Source organism: Cynoglossus semilaevis, chromosome 10 (genome assembly GCF_000523025.1).
Source record: "Cynoglossus semilaevis isolate Cse_v1.0 chromosome 10, Cse_v1.0, whole genome shotgun sequence".
NCBI lineage: Eukaryota > Metazoa > Chordata > Actinopteri > Pleuronectiformes > Cynoglossidae > Cynoglossus > Cynoglossus semilaevis.
The window spans coordinates 11370923-11388630 of NC_024316.1; the positions used below are offsets into that span (position 1 = coordinate 11370923).

General features: G+C 42.1%; 1 protein-coding gene across 1 annotated transcript in view; it reads right to left on the minus strand.

The window, feature by feature from the left end:
- Positions 1–17708, minus strand: part of sema3h (sema domain, immunoglobulin domain (Ig), short basic domain, secreted, (semaphorin) 3H) — a 51370-nt gene that overhangs the window by 27500 nt on the left and 6162 nt on the right. Inside the window, exons 2-4 of the mRNA XM_008318750.3 lie at positions 5237–5391; positions 897–959; positions 49–168 (exon numbers count right to left, since the gene is read on the minus strand). Of these exons, the coding sequence (XP_008316972.1) occupies positions 49–168; positions 897–959; positions 5237–5391 (338 nt within the window). The remainder of the gene's footprint in view (positions 1–48; positions 169–896; positions 960–5236; positions 5392–17708) is intronic.

The window sequence follows — 17708 nt, forward strand, 5'->3', positions numbered from 1 at the left end:
CATCTCATCACCTCTAAACAAAAATGTTGTGAATGTTTCCAGAATTACCCGTTGAAAGACGCTGGCGGCAACGTAAGAACAGCGCGGGTTGAACGCTCCGGTGCCGCATACATAAAGATGAGTCTGGTTGAAAGGCTGCAGAACACGCAGGAAGTTGGCGCACTCCAACTGTGGAGAAAAACAGACGGTGAAGGACGTGAGTGTGTGTTGTACATGAATTCATCATCATTATTCGTTCATTTTTAATTCAGAAATGATTGATATACTACATATGTAGAATGTTAGAGCAAGTTATTAATGATCCATTGTGTATTTGCCTGAATGATTGTCAATAAGTTCAGGTTTGTGCTCTGACTGACATCGTCTTTATACAGGAAATAAAAAGGTCTGAAACTACACACAACGTGAAACAAAGATCTTGGATTTGACAGTGTGTTATCGGGACGACAATCACCTGTTGGTGTTTTCTTTCTTGTCAAAAGTCTGTCTTTTGTGGCCTGTATACGTTACTTGTTGCCTGGTTTAGGGCAGCTGAGACATACTGTGTATCTGGAGTCTTTGGCCAGAGTATATCTCTCTGTTTATTTTTCAAAATGAATCAAAGTCATATTTAGAAGACAAGTTCCGCTGTCGATTGTAATCTCCCTTTGATTTGTCTTGTGTTTGCAAACTCTTTTCCTGTGGTGGAACTGCAGGAGGCTGCAGCGACTTAGGAAAAATAAAAATGTTTTTACTGCTTTAACACCGAGCTTCTAATCCACATTTGTGTGAAAATAAATTCCCTGTTAATTGAACTTTAAAGATGATCCAAATCCACACAGTTGTTACTGTTTATTATGTGCATTTTAGTGTGTGTGTGTGTGTGTGTGTGTGTGTGTGCATAACTCATGAATCACCTCTGGATCCTTCCCAGCCATGAGACATTCTTGGACACGGTCTGGACTGGCGGGCCAGTACAGCTGCAGAGTGTGAGGGAGAGAGATAAAGGAAATGAAGGGAGAGAGAAAGGATGATATCAAAGTTTTATATTGCTCACTCTACATTTTCAATAATAGGCCTTTGGCACGGGCAGGTGCTTTACGAGAAAGCAAGTCCAGTTAGAGACAGCAAAGCATGAATAATCTAAAGGAAGTTTGGCAGGAGGTGGTGTGGGGGGAGGGGGGCTATAAATGCCTCAAGTTTAACGTCTGAGGAGTGAGGCAGCATCTTTCAGGAGATATCAGAGTCCACATCAGCATTTCTGAGTCCGACTTCTGCTCGGAGTCAACAATCAGTTTACGAATCGGTAAATTATAATTGCACTCCACTAACAACGTAAAGTTTTAGCATAATTTCAATCAAAGTATGTTATGTTGCACATTCTAAGAAATATACTTTCTTTTCATCTTAAAAATACAAATAAAACCTTAAAACCTTTGTCTGTGTTGTGCTTGAACACCTTGACTTTTTTCATATAAATCTGGTAGCAGCAGAGCTAAGCATTAGCTAAAACGACAGCCTGAACCCTCGATGACTCGGCAGTTGGCAGGCGGAGAGTTTGGGCTTGTGTACAAATGGCTTAATTGCAGCAGTGAACAACTCTGAGCATCATATTTTACAATGCGGTGTGTGCCACGCTGTCTTTATATGGCCCCAGGGTTTTAACTACATTAAGAACAAGTGAGTTTTTACGGAATTAAGCCGCTGCTGACAACACATGATGCCAGATTTAGGTACAACTACTATTACAACAACATAATAAATCAGCATATATATATATATATATATACACCAGAGGGTAATTTGAATGTCAGTTTTGAAAGGACATTTATGTCCAGTATGGGGTCTCTACGCGCCATCTGGAATATACACACTTTACAGAACTGTGAAGTAATAACTACCATCTGTTATGATAATCATACACAATTATAATTTTTGGGAACATTACATCAGGCTTTAAAAAGACAGTATAGATCTGAAGCTTTGGGCTGCTGTGGGATTTGACTTTGGGTGGAGTGATGTGGTTTGACTCGACTCCGTGTCAAATCGGAAGTGTCCCATTTATTAAGAAACCCCCGGTGCACACACTTAAGAGCTGCGACCATTAATGTTCTAACGTCACTCAGTCTGCAGGTCATCATGACTTCATTTGAAGCCCCCTCTTTAACATCAGGGGTGTTCTGCTGCAGTCTGAAAACTGCATGTTTATAATGATAGGTCCTGTTAATCAGGAACATATCACATTTCCAGACCATGTAGATGTGGACTTAATTAAACCTGACAGGGGATAGGAGGAATCTGTTCTACAAGACGAGCAACTCCAGTTAGGAAAGAAAAATGATGGATAATGTGTTTTGGTTTTTGCCCACACAGAGACCTACACGCACGGTGTCTCGCTGCTCGTGTTCCCTTTGCATTGTGTGTTGAATCTTTGCCTGGTGCATTACTGCTGGAGAATGACATTAGCAGATGGTCCTAAATAGACTTCTCTCAGTCTGTGAGTGGTGGAGACAGACAGGCAGAGGAAGCTCTCAAGTGTAACAAGCACAGAGGAGGCAGTTCCAGATATGGCTGAGGGGCAGATATGGAGACGTTGACAAGTCAGATTGAACACAGAGCATTTCAAAGTGACACATGTTCCTTCACTTTTCCCAAACCTGCCCAGATCACGGTGACAGAACAGAATCCATATGTTGTTTCTGAATCTGATCAAATCTGCCGTGGGCATGTTTATCTGTTGTTTCGTGATGTTGTCAACATATAGATGAGTCCAGCCGTGGACTGAAGAGAGCAGAGACAGACAGAGGAGTCACTTGGCAGAGGCATGACTTGTCTGAATATTTCTGTGACTCTGTCATTCCTTCAGGGACCGCAGTGGTGGAGCAGAGATTAAGTTGAGGCTATAAGTGATCGTCCTGTTTACCTCCACATACCATGACGCAGAGATTACTTTAAAGGAAATTAACTCCTTGAGGACGAGTAGTTTTAGAGAATCCTCTGAATTTATGAAAGACCTTCCATGGGCCTTAGAATGAACATAATGATCTGTTGATGCAACACTGACTCTTCATCTTTATCTTAGTCGTGGTCAAAAGTCTCCAATGGGGATCGAACTAGTGACGTTCTGGCTGTAAGGCTAGCACACTTACCACTCCTGTTACCATGTGGACCCACTAACTCTGGAAATGTGATTATTAACAAACAGTGATGCATCCAGGAAACTATTTGTGCTCGTCCAGTAATTGTTCCCTGATGCAGTCGTTCCTGCAGCAACGCTGTGGAGCCTCGATGATCAGATTAGATTGGAAACCACATCCCCTTTCAACTCCAAACACCAAGTGACAGAAATGTGGACCACCACTAAAGGCTTCTCACCACGTTAAGTGTACGGTTGATTGAAACGTACCCCTGAGTGAAAGGCATGCTGGTTGTCAGTTTATGAAAACATAAACGGTGAATGTGGGCCATGGTGAGAAGATAAGTCTAAAAGGAGGGGCGGGGGTAACTTTCCGTACAGTTTACAGTGATTGCCAATGCAGGAAAATGAGGCAGTGTGAATGCACGGGGAGCGTATCCAATAAAACACCACAGACACTCAACCCTCGGTGACCCTTTGTTGAATATAGGCTGCCGGCTGTGGACTCAGTCAGAAGGAATTCTTCTGAGGAATTTACTCTGATCAAAGAAAAACATGACTAACGTCAGGAGCCTCACCTTCAGCACTCAGCCGCGAACTGTTAAAACGGACCATTGGAGCTGGTGACATGCAAATCTCTCTGGGCCAAAGTCGGCCTCACGGAGCCAGTGCGCTAGTGTTTATACTGGATGCACTTCACACCGTGTGTTTGGTTTGTTAGAATGTCAAACAATAAAATAAAGAAAACGTGTGCATCTCTCGGTGTGGAGCGGTGCTGATAAGGAGCTGTAGATGTTGGCAGCAGAAAAAAAGCAGAACATGGCGCTGCCAGCGATGATTTTACACCACGCATGGAAGAAGGGAAAAAAAATGCACACGAGCTGAGAGCATGTAAACAGACTATAAATATCGTATGTACAAATATATGACTTTATAGCCTGAACAGAAGTGACTTATGAGTCGACTGTGACTATCTATCTGTTGGCTGGCTGACTGCCTGGCTGAGTGGGTGGCGAGTCAGCTCCACTGCTGTCTCTGCTGTCTGTCTGTCTGTTCCTCTGCCCGTTTGTCCGCCCGCCTTCTTCAGGTGCCTGTTTGGCTCCGTAATTGCTCGCTTGCCGTCTGATGATGATGGTATTGATTTGATCTGGCAGAGCAGAGTTATGAAAAAGCCGCGGCAGCACTGTCGCTGGCCTTGCTGTGACCCTGAACCCAACCTGTCAGTCTGGCTGTCAGGGTATCTTGTTAGAGCTGCAGCATGGATGGGAAAGAAAAAAAAACTTTAATGCATAATCAAAGAGCTGCTTTTCTGTCACCTTCTGTGAAAAGAAACTTAGCTAAGGCTTCAGTTGTTGGGACCGCTGAAGAAGGGACACGTTTAGATCCACGTTGGTGATGGAAAACACCGTCAAAACATCCTTACAGTTAATGTCACTGGGTGTTGATATAAAATGTATTCAATCTTACAGGCATAAAATAATGTGGTTGAGTTCCACTAAGGGCCAGAAGAATCATTTAAACTTCTGGTCTTGGTTCTAGCTTTTATGTTTATATATTTTTTCCACAACGTTATGTTCCGAGGCAGCGTCATCATAAACGCAGTGAAAGTCGTTATAGTGGAATTCAATGGGTGGAAACACTGAGCAGCCGAATCTGGCAGAGAACACTTCCTGTATGAGACTTTAAAGCTAATTGAAAAGCTTCAGTGGATGACTGGTTTACTCCAGTTTTCAACTGACATCATAGAGTAAGTCACAGTGTTTACACAGCACACGGGCAGCTGTGTCCTGAGATTCACAGGTCATTTATGAAGAAGACTCACCTGAGCTGGTCACACAGAAGAACAACAAGTCCATCACTGAACATGTACAGTGATGAAGGAGGGAGTGTGAAAGAAATGCTAGAAGTGATTTGTCTTCCCATCAAAGGAAAATATTAAGTTAAATAAATAAATAAATTACAGTTTTTAACCAGATTGATGCTGAATTGTATAGATTCCAACTGTGTTTTACCACTTCTACTGTAGATGTGTGTGTGTTTGCACAGTACCTTGTCACAGATGGTATGCAGGAAGTCAGTGTGTGTGTGTGTGTGTGTGTGTGTGTGTTTTCCGACTCTAACCTTGCGTGGGTTCTGGGTTATGTCATCCAGGCTGGTGGACAGCAGGTTATCTTTCATGGCCACGTACAGACGCCTCCCATAATCGTCGGGTAGTAAGGAGTGCAGGTCTCCGGCCATTAGGGGCAGCGTCAGCAGACGGCCATTCTGGATCAGCTCTTAAAGAGGAGAAGAAGAAAATGCAACGTGTTATTTCTCATGGGCTTCCATGAACATGTCCAGGGGGAATCTCAGCATCCTCATCTCAGTGACCTCCAGGTCAACGTCCCGTCGTGTTCACCTTACATCATTAGGCATTCATATGAAAAAGTTGTAAAATTATTCTGATTATGTTAATGTTGAATTAATGATTAAAAAAAGAGTTGACAGAACAGACAAACGCTGTTACACTTTCAGAATCTTTTAAAGAATACACACTCCTCCACAAAGATACACAAAAACCACACATTCTCCTTATCTCACAGGACACTGAGGCCAGGACAAATCTACTGCAATCTATCGTTTGTTCAAAAAAATAAATAAACACAAACCACATCTCCAGACTGATGTTTCTACGATAACGAATGAAACAGAAAACACAGGTAACAAGTGCACGTATTGTAAGTGATGACACACTTCAGCAGCGTACACTACCAGAACTATGATGGGGAGATTGGAGCGATAGAAGCTGTGGATGAAAACTGCACGTAATACACACTGGTGTCCTCAAAAGTAGAGAGAGGAAGTTTAGAAGAAAACGGTCTGGGCACCAAAACCAGCTCCATGTAGACTTCACTGTACATTTTCTGGGATTTTTCTGCAAGTTAAACCAAACAGCACCAAAGGGACCAGGCGTAATAGTTCTTGTGTTTATGAAACAGACCCAAAGGACAGACAGAATACCTGAGAAATTAGAGTTCCTTATTTACAAAATTGTTTTCCCAGCGAGGCCACAACACAAATATAATCACTCATTTGGGGATTAATTAATGACATAATTAAGGGTTCATTAAGAGTTCATCATCTCTCAGAAAAGCCGAATCATTCCTACAACCGCTCACACACTGATGCATTTGTAGTGTAAAAATAGCAGCCACTCGTGTGGTGACTCTTCCTCAGCGGTGATGGATTACAGCTCTCAGTCACACTGAGCGTTCTCTTCATTCAGCTGGATCTGAGCTGACTCACACCTACACTGCATCAGGCAGAATATAATCTGGGAGATAGTCCATTCAGGATTACACGGGCAGGGATTTCTAGCTTGGTTGGTTTTTGTAAAAACAACAATTATTTAATCCATTTGTTTAAAAAAAGAAAGAAAGAAAATTCACAACATTTTTACTCTAAAAATGTGTCGTGTGTTTTGGTGAGAACGTGGGGTTAGATTAAACATCGCTAACTCTATTCATCACTCCCTTCGATTGGTTTGCAGAATCTCTGTCTGCAGCTCTGTCTGTCTTAAATTGTGCCCAGACGGCCTGCTGGGAAAAACATGTGGCCACCATCTAAAACTGCTGAGGACTTGAGCAGATGTGAGATCTGAGCACCAAAAGTGATGAATGACGGTGAAGCCTTTCATCATTCAACTGTATCTGGTCTTTATGTGCTCCACTGCAGTATGCATCATGATGAAGGACATATGGAAATAACGGAGAGAATAAAAATAGGCTCCTAGTCCATTAGGAGTTAAGAAATAAGAATAAGAATAAGCATGGAGTATTGTGGACACACTGAATGTGTGGAGAATTGAACACGAGACGGAGACAAGAGGGAACGTCAAAACACAGTGACGGCCATGACGAGAGACACAGGACGCTGTGACTAAAATTAATCAGAAAGCGTGTAACAAAAGAGATGAGACAATGAGAAACAGCACGAGGTAATTAGGAACTGGATTTAAAACAAAAGACTAGATTAAAGGACGCCCGGCAGACTGGAGCGGGGTGGGGGGGGTTCATTCAACACCCCCCCCCAATAAGAACGGACGTCATTTTAATCTGTTCCAGAGAAAACCTTCTCTGTCAGTGGGACTAATTCATCAGCAGATGCTCTGCCCTCTGCCTGTGTTTTCTAATTTTCCATTATCTTGACAGTTTACCAGTCAACTACAGACCTCGGTGGCGGCGGCGGCTGCCTTAGGATCCAAAGAGGAACAAGAACCCTGAGGAGACTGATCGTTTTAAGTCATCACATTTTTTGTAGTTGAACAACTGTGTATTTTTTATATAATTTAAATGGAAGTTTATTTGTAAAGTTTTCAGTTTTGTGGTTCATGCATTGAACACAATTCACTTCCCCTTAATGGAAGTGTTCTTCTACTAAGGTGGATTTCTTATATCCAGTACTTGATCTCCAGTTATTTAACTTCAATGTATAACTTGTTCTTGTCAAAAAAAATTATACAACAATGTGGTTTTATTAGCGCACCCTAGTCCTGGTCCTGAGCATTACAACTGTATATATCCTCCCCTGCAGAGGAGGGAGATGATTTATTTTTTTAAGCAGGATTTGCTGCCTGTTTTTCCTGTGATGAAGTGAAACTTCGATGGTGGCTCCAATAGAGAACTCAAGTGCCTGTAGTAATGCATCGGATAATTGAATTACCAAAGATTCTCTGTATAAGTATTTTGGCAATGGCCCAAAAGAGGGGAAAACCCTCAAACAGACCCAGAGTGCACTGGGGGAGGAGGGCGGGGTATACTCTGTCTGAACTGTGTACATCTCAAAGGAAAACTGCAGTGGTGAAGAAGGAAGTACACCCTTTAAGTGTGTTTGCAGATTGTATTTAAACACAGAGCTAAATGAGAGCCGAGTCCAAACTGTGTGGTGATGAACCGGAGGTAACAACCACAGTCGATGAGCTCCGGCTCCAACATGTTAAAATGTGCAGCGAACATTTTCTCTTTTGTCCAGGGCAAAACAATGAGATGCACATAAGAGATAAGCTGTTGCACTGCTGCAGGCAATTGTGTGCTGAGTGTTTTCCACCCTGCACACAAAGTATAAACTACAGGAGACCTGGCAAAACAGGAGGGACAGAGACCATAATTAAAGGAGGAGGAGGAGGAGGTGTAGACGGGGAGCGGCCGGTTACAACCCGAGAGAAATGACGGGGCAAAGTGACGGCAAGATGAAAATTGTCCAAGACGACAGTTGACTAGATAAAAATGAGAGAAACGTCAAAACATGGCAAACTGATTGACAGACGAGGAGGAAAAAAATAGATCATGTTGAAAAAAATAAAACTAAATCTTGACAGGGAGGTGGGGGAATAAATATTGATAGTCTATGGTGAGTACAAGTGGGAAGGATAGGAATGAGTAAAAGACAGGTGGAGGACTGGGTCGATGAGGGAGTGTCTGCATAAAATCTATGTTGCAGTGACAGGGAGGGGAGGATGATGGGAGTATGGACTGATGGAGTGGAGAGAGAATCCGAGTGGAAGAAAGTCTGGTGGAAAATCATTGTGTATAGGAGTGAAAAATGAAAGATGGAAAAACTGAGGAGGAGAAGGGTGACGGGGCAGAGGAAGGTGGAGGAGAAGAGGTTAAGTGAGTGGGAGGGCAAACAATTACAAGATGACAGTCTGAGAAACGATGATTCTCTGGATAAAAGGTGACGAACCGAGCAGGATGGGAAATGGTGAAAGGACACAGAAAAAAAAAGGCTTAGAAATCAGGTTGATGAAGTGGAGGAGCAGGGAGGGAGCGAGGGAGGGAGTGATGCAGGAGAGCGAAATAAAAGGAAGCACAACACACTGAACGTCAGGCAAAAACAGAGGAGATGGATGAAGAGAAAGGAAATGAGCAGAGAAAAAGGGGAGAACGATGCGACTGAATGGAAATGGGGAGATAATCGGAAACAGAGAAATAGTCACAGCTGGAAAAAGAAGTTCTAAACACTGCAGGCAGATGGAAGGAACTTATACACTGGCTCAGTGGGAAATCTGTGCTTGTTTCCTGCTGGGTGTATTCAGCAAAGAAGTAAATTGTTTTGCTTCACACTGATCCTGGCTTCATTATCCTCAGTGGGTGCATCCGTGTTGTAATAAATTCAACTGAATTGTGACATTTCTACTTGGTCTGATCAAGGCCCATGATTTAGTCGCCCTCAGGGACAAACAATTCCTGCGGAGGCTTTTCATCCTCAGCAATTCCTCTCTGATGAAGGTGCAAACAGTCTGGAGAGAAGGAATGTGATGAGAACTGCACTTTCACCTCTGATGAAGCGCTCATAATTAAACTGTGCAGCTAGGTGTGAATCACCTGTCTAAACTGATTTCAGCTAAGAAATTCTTTTTTTCCTTTTGTTGAATCTGTCATGAAAACATTTGGCAGTGCATTCATTTTCTTTCCTTCTTCCTTTAACTTGTTGTGGCATTGGTGTTGGCAGCCTCTCTTTGTTAAATGTTTACTCTTTACTTGTTCCAAAAATCAACTTTTTAACGACTCCATAATTAACGTGCACCTCTGCTGTTAGTCTGCTAACCGTGTTTTGGCAGCTCTAGCAATCAGTGTATTCACCCTTCAACTACCACTACAGCATAGACTACTTTGTTCGATTTCAATAGACATACAGTGTTTCGCCCAGGAGCCACCCTCCACTCAGTGAATGTAACCTTGGTGGAATTCGTGCCTGGCTCTGCCTACTCATGCATCCAGCGCTTCGTCTGAATTACATACAGAGTGTGTGCCACAGGAGTGCTGTGACCTTGCTTAATTCAATATAAAGTGAAAAGCTCAGCTTAATTGAATGTGAAACCAATTCTGCAGTGAATACGTTTCAGATCCGACCAGGTCTGAGGAGCGAAGACGAATGCAGCTCACATCCTCATTCTGCGCTGCATTAAATCAGCATTAGAGAAGGAGGGAGACGCTCAGATCTGATTCAGGGAACTGAAAGTGGATTTGCCTCCAAAGTAGACAGCAAGTGCGTCAGTGATTCAACAACACATGGCAAAAAGTGTTACAAATTCAGATTGGATTCACACCAATGAGGTGTTCGAGCATTTGGAAACAGTTGCAGACTTACTTCTAGATTTTTTATACATCAAACCTTAATAATAAAAAAAAAATCACAAAAATATTTCTGAAGTGTTTTGTCAAATTCCAACATTTCCCATCTTGGACCTCACAATGATGAATGTCTTTCATTATGACACACACGCACATTCTCTTCTCCACCATGCTTGCACTCGCAAACACACAGACAACTGCACACCCCGAACTCACTCTAAAAAACCAGCTGCACCCACCCCACCCTTACTCTTGGGACAGTTGCCTTGGCAACAGCAACCATGCCGACATAATTTGTGAGGGTGTGTGTGTGTGTGTGTGTGTGTGTGTGTGTGTGTTGAGGGGTTCCTTTGGTCTCAACCTCACTCCCAATCTCTCATTTTCTCTTTCTATTTCCCTTACACACACACAAACACACACACACTGGTCCACACCACCACATAACACGTGTCTCAGGACACACACCGATATGCCAGTGGTACATATATATCCATATATGTACCTATACATATGTATATAAATCACTGCCCACATCCAACAGGATGTTAGCTCATGGCATAGGTTCGTGTCTGAATGCTGATTCTCCTTAAATCCTTTGTAAAATCATGGTGCATTTTCAGTATGCATCCATGGTAGTTTATGATAATTTTATCGACCCACTCAGCCATTCTCCATGCCCGCAGTCCTTTAAAAAAAAATCAGGATTGGAATTGATTTGGTTTTAAATAACTAAGCTCCTCATTGTCCTCCAACTGCAGTGAGAGGGAAATAAGAGCCGTTTGAATCACAGGTTGTTATGGTGAGAAAAAAAAGAGTCTTTAATTATAAATATATAAATACAGAAATACAATCACCTTTGGATTTTATAAACTACATTGTGTAGGAGGGCGGTTCAAGCTGCAACAAGGTTCACATGTTCACGTTGACATTTGGTTCGTGAGCGTTTTAACTTTCTTTCTTTACATAAACTCACTGCTTATCTGAAGTAACGCATCAATATTGAACCCATTTGACAAAGACACGATCAACTGACCCTTGAGCAAACAGCATCTAACTCAAAGCTGGTCCAAAGGCCTCAGTGCCAAATAGTCACACAGTAGTGGAGTATTAAAATGTCTAACAAGTGAAGGAAGATCAAGATGGAATCGTTTACTGAAATAGGACAGAACTTTGGATGTGGAGACGAAAATGAAAAAGTGGGCCAAAGAGTAGAAAGGCACAAAAAGAGAAAAAAAAAGGGGGGGGGGGGGGGGAGGGAAAAGAAAGGACAATGTGGCATAAAAGAAGGAGAAAACCCAAAGGTCAGAAAGAGCAACGAGTGCCTGAGTGAGAACAGGCCAGAAAGGCTTAAGAGGGTCAGAGAATTAGTGTTTGTCGAGTTCAGTGCCTAAAAAATGGCCACAACATAATGCTGTAAAAAAGGAATCCCACACAGGAACATTGACCGTTCATGAACACTGGATGGAGCTTTGGAGTTTTTTGGAAGCTCCGTGGTTAACATGCAAATCAGTCCAGCACTTTTAGCTGATTCTACGGCGTCACTTTAGCGTCCACTTTATCAATACGGTCTATTACCTGCAGTAAGAACCTGCTGGAACCTGACCTGAGTTAAACTGAGACAAAATAAATCAAAGTCCGTGCGTTTTTTTTTAAAAGCCGAAACAGGTTCAATTTTGAATTTCAACACTCTACACACCTTTAACACACACACGCCTGCTGAGTGCAGACTCTCTTAAGAGCATTGAGATGACAGGGAGGTCACCAGAGGTCATGACCTCTGATCCAAGCCAATTGGCCTTTGACTCCTGTCACTGGGAATCACAGTGGAAAAGGGTTAAGACGTAAAAGAACATAGATGTTAAGACATAATCCCACTGGTCCACGCACGGACCCACACACACACACACACCGCCGATGTCTGTGAGTGTGAATGGTCTCTTTATGTCAACACGTGTGTTAACCTGTCTCACTTCGACTGTGTTGTACTGCAGTCTTTGTGTACGGGCAGGTTGTAATTGTGTGTGTGTGTGTGTGGTTTGTGGTCAGATATTTTTGTCCATTACAGTAAAAGTTGCTGGTCGGGAAACTACGATGGATATCAATAAGATAAGAGTTAATGTTTGAACATTCCTGCAATTCACACACACACACACACACTCCCAGTCATTCACTGAGTCACACACTCCATCCATGCACAATTGCATTATTCAAGTCCTAAACTTCATAATTATATACAGTATCTAAGACCTGTCACAGTTATTGTAACTCATGTTAATTCATTTGTATATAATTAGAACAATAATCTCATTGTTAATCCACTGTAGAGCCTCTAATTTGACTGTCCGTCCACTTAGCCTTGCTCTAAAACACCATTAACACACACACACACACACACATGTTCCTATTTCACACATTCACACCAGAGCACTTCAAACCCATATAATCCAAATGCAGTACTAGTAGAGAACAGCAACCAGGTACAAACACTTTATGTGACAGTCTCAGTCTTAACTCACAGAAACCAAGGAGCAGGAAGGAACAGAGACGACAAGACCACGAGGAGAACATGAGGGCACCAGGTGACATGAGTGGGACTGATGAACAGGAGCCACAGGACACAGGTGAGGGTGATGGAACTAATACTAACCCTGGAGGAACAGACAGACAGACCTGACTGTAGACTGGCTTAGTACTGCAGTCCACTGTTAAAAAGTCCAACTGTACTGTGGACTGTACTGCAGTCCACTGTTAAAAAGTCCATCAACTCTTTTTGAAATTTTGAGTTACACATTTGTATATTTTACTGGACATTTTTTCACCTTTTTACAGCACATTCTACATGAAGCTGGTTTTAGAGTTTTTATAGTTATAGTTTGTTTTCTTTCTTCTTTCTGTCGTTTGGATTAGTCCCAGACAAACAGGTGTGAAACACAAACATCTAGCTGCTGTTATCTGTCTTTACATTCCAGGAATGTAGAAAAAATGGTATTTGTTCATTTAGGAATGTTGCGTTACCTCGATTGATAATGATTAATCATGATCGTGATTAATCGTGATTGTAATTAATCAAGATTAAGCAGATCCAAATATTTAATCAGTTGACAACAATCTATATTTATATATAAATTACAAGTTGGTTTCAGTGTACTTAACACAATGTTAAACTATGGAGTATTTTTTTTTACTACCTCATTTATTTTACTACTAAACCTGTATTGGAGTTCCAGTGTTTTATGATGGTTTAATAAGAACGACTAAAAATGGATTCACTTTATGACAGGGAGATAAATGTATAATGTCTGGTTCTGATGTACAGGGCTGACTGGAGAACGGCAGTAAATTGTTAAATTACACTGTAACTTTCCATCCTGTGGCTTTAGCTGCATGTGTTTTTTGGTCCTCTGGTCTGAAAGAGTTATTACTGCGTCTGAGGAGTAGCCAAGTGAAAAAATGGCTCCGTGTTTGGTCTAATTTGAATTTGTGGCCCGTAAGGTCAGATCACAGGTGTGATGTCAACTCTGCTCGGTGACAACACCACTCAGGCTACGTCTCTCGTTACTCAAAGTGTGAACTTTTTACCCAGTGAACTGGTGTCAAGACAGACTTTCTAAAATGTTACTTCAAAAGGATGTCACAGTTTCTCTTCAGTCATCACCAAGACGCCACAGGCAATTTTACTTTAATAGGTTTTTTTTTTCAAACCTCCCATGTGAACAATAGAAAATGTCATATAATAGAGCGGCCGTTGTGCCTGCATCAGTTGTTAACGTGCTTCAACAGGTCAAGATCTACTTGGCGTCGTTTCACTGGCTGCCACGTGTATTTAAGAGGTTAAAAAGTCTTAGCCCTGAAGAAGCCATGAAGTTGGAAGTAAAACTGTCAGGCCTTTTTTTTTTAAAACATTTTTTAATTAATTTCCTCAAACGTCACCACAGCAGATAATCCACATGTGTAATTTGGTACAGATTTATGGCACAGCCACAGATTGTGGTCCCCTGTAGCTATGGAGCCTCTCAAAGAAGTGTGTTCTGCAGTCAACCATGTTATTAGTTACAGTTGTCTAAGGCTGGTTGTTGGTTTTTATCCTTCTAAAGAATCTATTTATCTCTTTAAACTCTCCAGTGACTCTTCAACAGTCAGTTTAAGTCAGGATTCATCAATACTAAAACAATGACAGGTATTTACAACATCCAGTTGATCTAACTGTACCAGACCTGATACCAGCAGTGCACCAATCTGTTGAACTACTGGGTTTTTTTTTTCAACTGTCGGCAGTTTGGAGGAATATAAACATCAGGAACAAAGAGAGAATCAAGACTGACTGTAGGATTTGTTCTGTTGTGACACAATCACTTTAACAGAACATCTGATTATGCCCTAAATATGCTAATGTCTCTTACCAGAAATTGAAATGCACTAGTGTTGGGAAAGCCCCGCTCACTTTCTGTTCACAGGCTTTGTTAACTACATGGAAAGTTAAGTTTTATTAATCTTTATTATTATTGATTTTACACTTGTTTTTATCAATATATGGGCATACAGATTGATTTATTCCTGTTATTTAGAATAAAACGCATATTTTTCACAGAGTTGTGCCAAAAATATAACGAGTAATGAGTTCACGTTCATTGTACATCTATTAAACCCTGACCTAAAGTATCCAAGACAATTGTAGAGTGTTGTAGCTGCTTTAAAATCAAGGGACAATCTTCAATCTCCGACCAAATCTCCATTAATCTAATAGTTCTCAGCCCATGGTCCTGTCCTGACAGGAGTGTGTCTGTGCACTACGTGTGTCTTTTCCTCATTGCGTCTTTGTGTGTGTGTCTTTATCCATCTGTTCGTCTCCTTGTCCAGCCCCAGGGAACCTTAGCTGTCTGGTGCAACATTCCCAGGGGGAAGACTTTACTGGCTGCGCCAGCAAAAGGGGGTGGCATTGGCAGGGGTAGGGAAACCGGGGCACATTTCCTGTGGAAATAGGGTTATCACTTCACCAATTACTGGTGCAATTACAGTGGGAGGCCTGTAGAAGCCTGGGAACAAAGCCCGTAGGCACACACACGCGTGTGTGTGCACAGACAAATGTAGTTTGGTTCACATGTTCACATGCCTACAGGACGTTGGGATATATTTCTCAATGCTGTATTAACTGTTCTGAGAATCAGTTTAAATCAGCAGTTGACTTTCAGCATGTGTCCGATGTACGATATCAGGTGATCGTGCTGAGATTCCATAAATAAGACCATTGGTTCAAATGTTACCTAAGTTGAATGTCACTTTATCTCCTGTTCCTCGATGTCGGACTTCCCCCTCGTTTTATATGTCAACTTCAAATTGAGTGTTTCCCTAGGGTGAAATATAAGACCGAAATAGATTTTCCCACAGTGCACTTCTAATAAAGGTCTATGAGATATTACAGAGACCAGACTAACCACCGCAACTGGTTTCATTGGCACAAAAACTGAACCTCATGTCATCCTTCACTGTATTTCTAGCTCTGCTCCTGTACCCTCAGCCAAACACTGCCTTCAAACGCAACTGGTTGAAGTAAAAATACTGTGAGAGCAGTGAACCCTGCAGTTCTGACCTGGTGCTGTTTAGATGAGACTGTCTAAACTAATACCTACTGGGTTCGGTCTGATGTCGATCATCTTGACTTCTGTTGACCTACTAAATGTATCTACTGGGAAAACATGGATGGACCACCAGCCCCAGGTCTGCAGCCCACACCGGAGACACACATTTATAAACACACCACTCACATAAACTACTGGCTCATGTTTATGTATTGAATCTCATTGTTCCATGAGAATTCACATGTCATGCATCTATAATAAGAGCCCATGTGCACACACACACACACACACACACACACACACACACACACACACAGGCATGCCACAGTAAACCAAACACACAGACGCTCCTGCATCTGGACTGTGTCACTGACAGACCAGGCCCACGTGAGCGGCTTAACCTTTGACCTCCGTATGTATGATTATTCATCATCAGTGTCACTGAGTTCCTCCATAATCACATCATAGTCCATTTAATGTATGCGTCAAATTATCAAAAAAAGTCATTATTTTCTAATCAGCAGAAAGGCTGGCTCTGTGTTCTCCTTTACAGTAACATTGTATGACGCGCTGCTGATAAATCATTTCATTAGACTCGTTTCCAAACTGGAAACATGAAGAAATCTGGATTTACAGTTAGGGATTTAGCCCGGCCTGTGTCCCAGTGGACCAGGAGACTGCTGAGGTTTAGAACTTTGAAGAAGACACATCCCAAAGTAACAGGAGCCTAGAGTGAGGATGGACTTTTGACAGTTCATCAAAAAACTCAGCGCACCAGTAAATAAGCTCAGCAGCCACGTCATCAACCTGGACTTAACCACAGGGAGAGTTTAGTGGAGGAGACTTTTTACGTCCACATCAGAATGAAAAATCACCGCAGCCTTTAAGTGTCTGTGGCCTCAGATTCTTGGCTCAGCCTCAAAGTGTGTTCGACAGACGGTACCCTCTGCAGACATACGTTCTGGCCAGCAGACACCAACTACCGCTCATCTTTACAACTTAAAGATGGGCTGCCATTTAAGAAAGAGCTGAGGCACATTATCATTTCGGCTAGAATTTCATTTTTAAAATTTACTATTAGCTGTCGGGCTCACCGTTATCACAGATCTCAGTTCTAAAGCCGGAGCAGACGATTAAAAGCTCTATCAGTCATTGCACATCCTCTGGATTTTCTGATAAGCCCTGGCTCTACCTAAACAGGAAAAGGAAGTCTGACTTCCAACCTTTTGTGGGACTTTGTCTCATCTTCCCATCACTGACAAAACAGGGAGGAATCACATGTTTGTGGTCAAGTTGTGTTGACACTGCCCTGGGAATGTAGGATCACACAGCCTGTTTACTACAGTGTTATTTTTACACTTGTCACACATTCCTATTGGCTGCAGTGGTGGCTGTTGGTGAACCTGACCCCTGCAGAAAACTCTAGGTCCTGGACAGATGTGAGGGGACGCTTCACCATCTGAGGTTACAACTAAAAATGAGTTCTTCTGAACTGACTTTCCTTCTTTTTTTCCCTCTTTTTTTCTCCATTTTTCTAAAGATGGTAATGTCATGGATAACAATGAGAAACAGAGTCAAAGGTCAAGAAGGTTGTCTACGATGTTCCTGCTTCTTTAGGTTAGTGAGGTGAGAAGTACGTTAAAAGGTTCTAAGAGATATATTATAATTTTAGAAGTTGCCTGATTTTTCAAAAGTTACATTTTTGTTTCACTAAACTTCAGTTGGAACTTGTTAAAATTATTTTCCACATTCTGATGTGTGGAGCTCCATCAGATTTCATTCTTTTCCCAAAATTGAAAGAACATTTTTAAGGAACATTCAGTCTCTTGTGCCTGATGTGAGTTTTTCAGTATCTGCCTTGACCCCCCCCCCCCCCCCCCCCCCCCCCCCCCCCCCCCCCCCCCC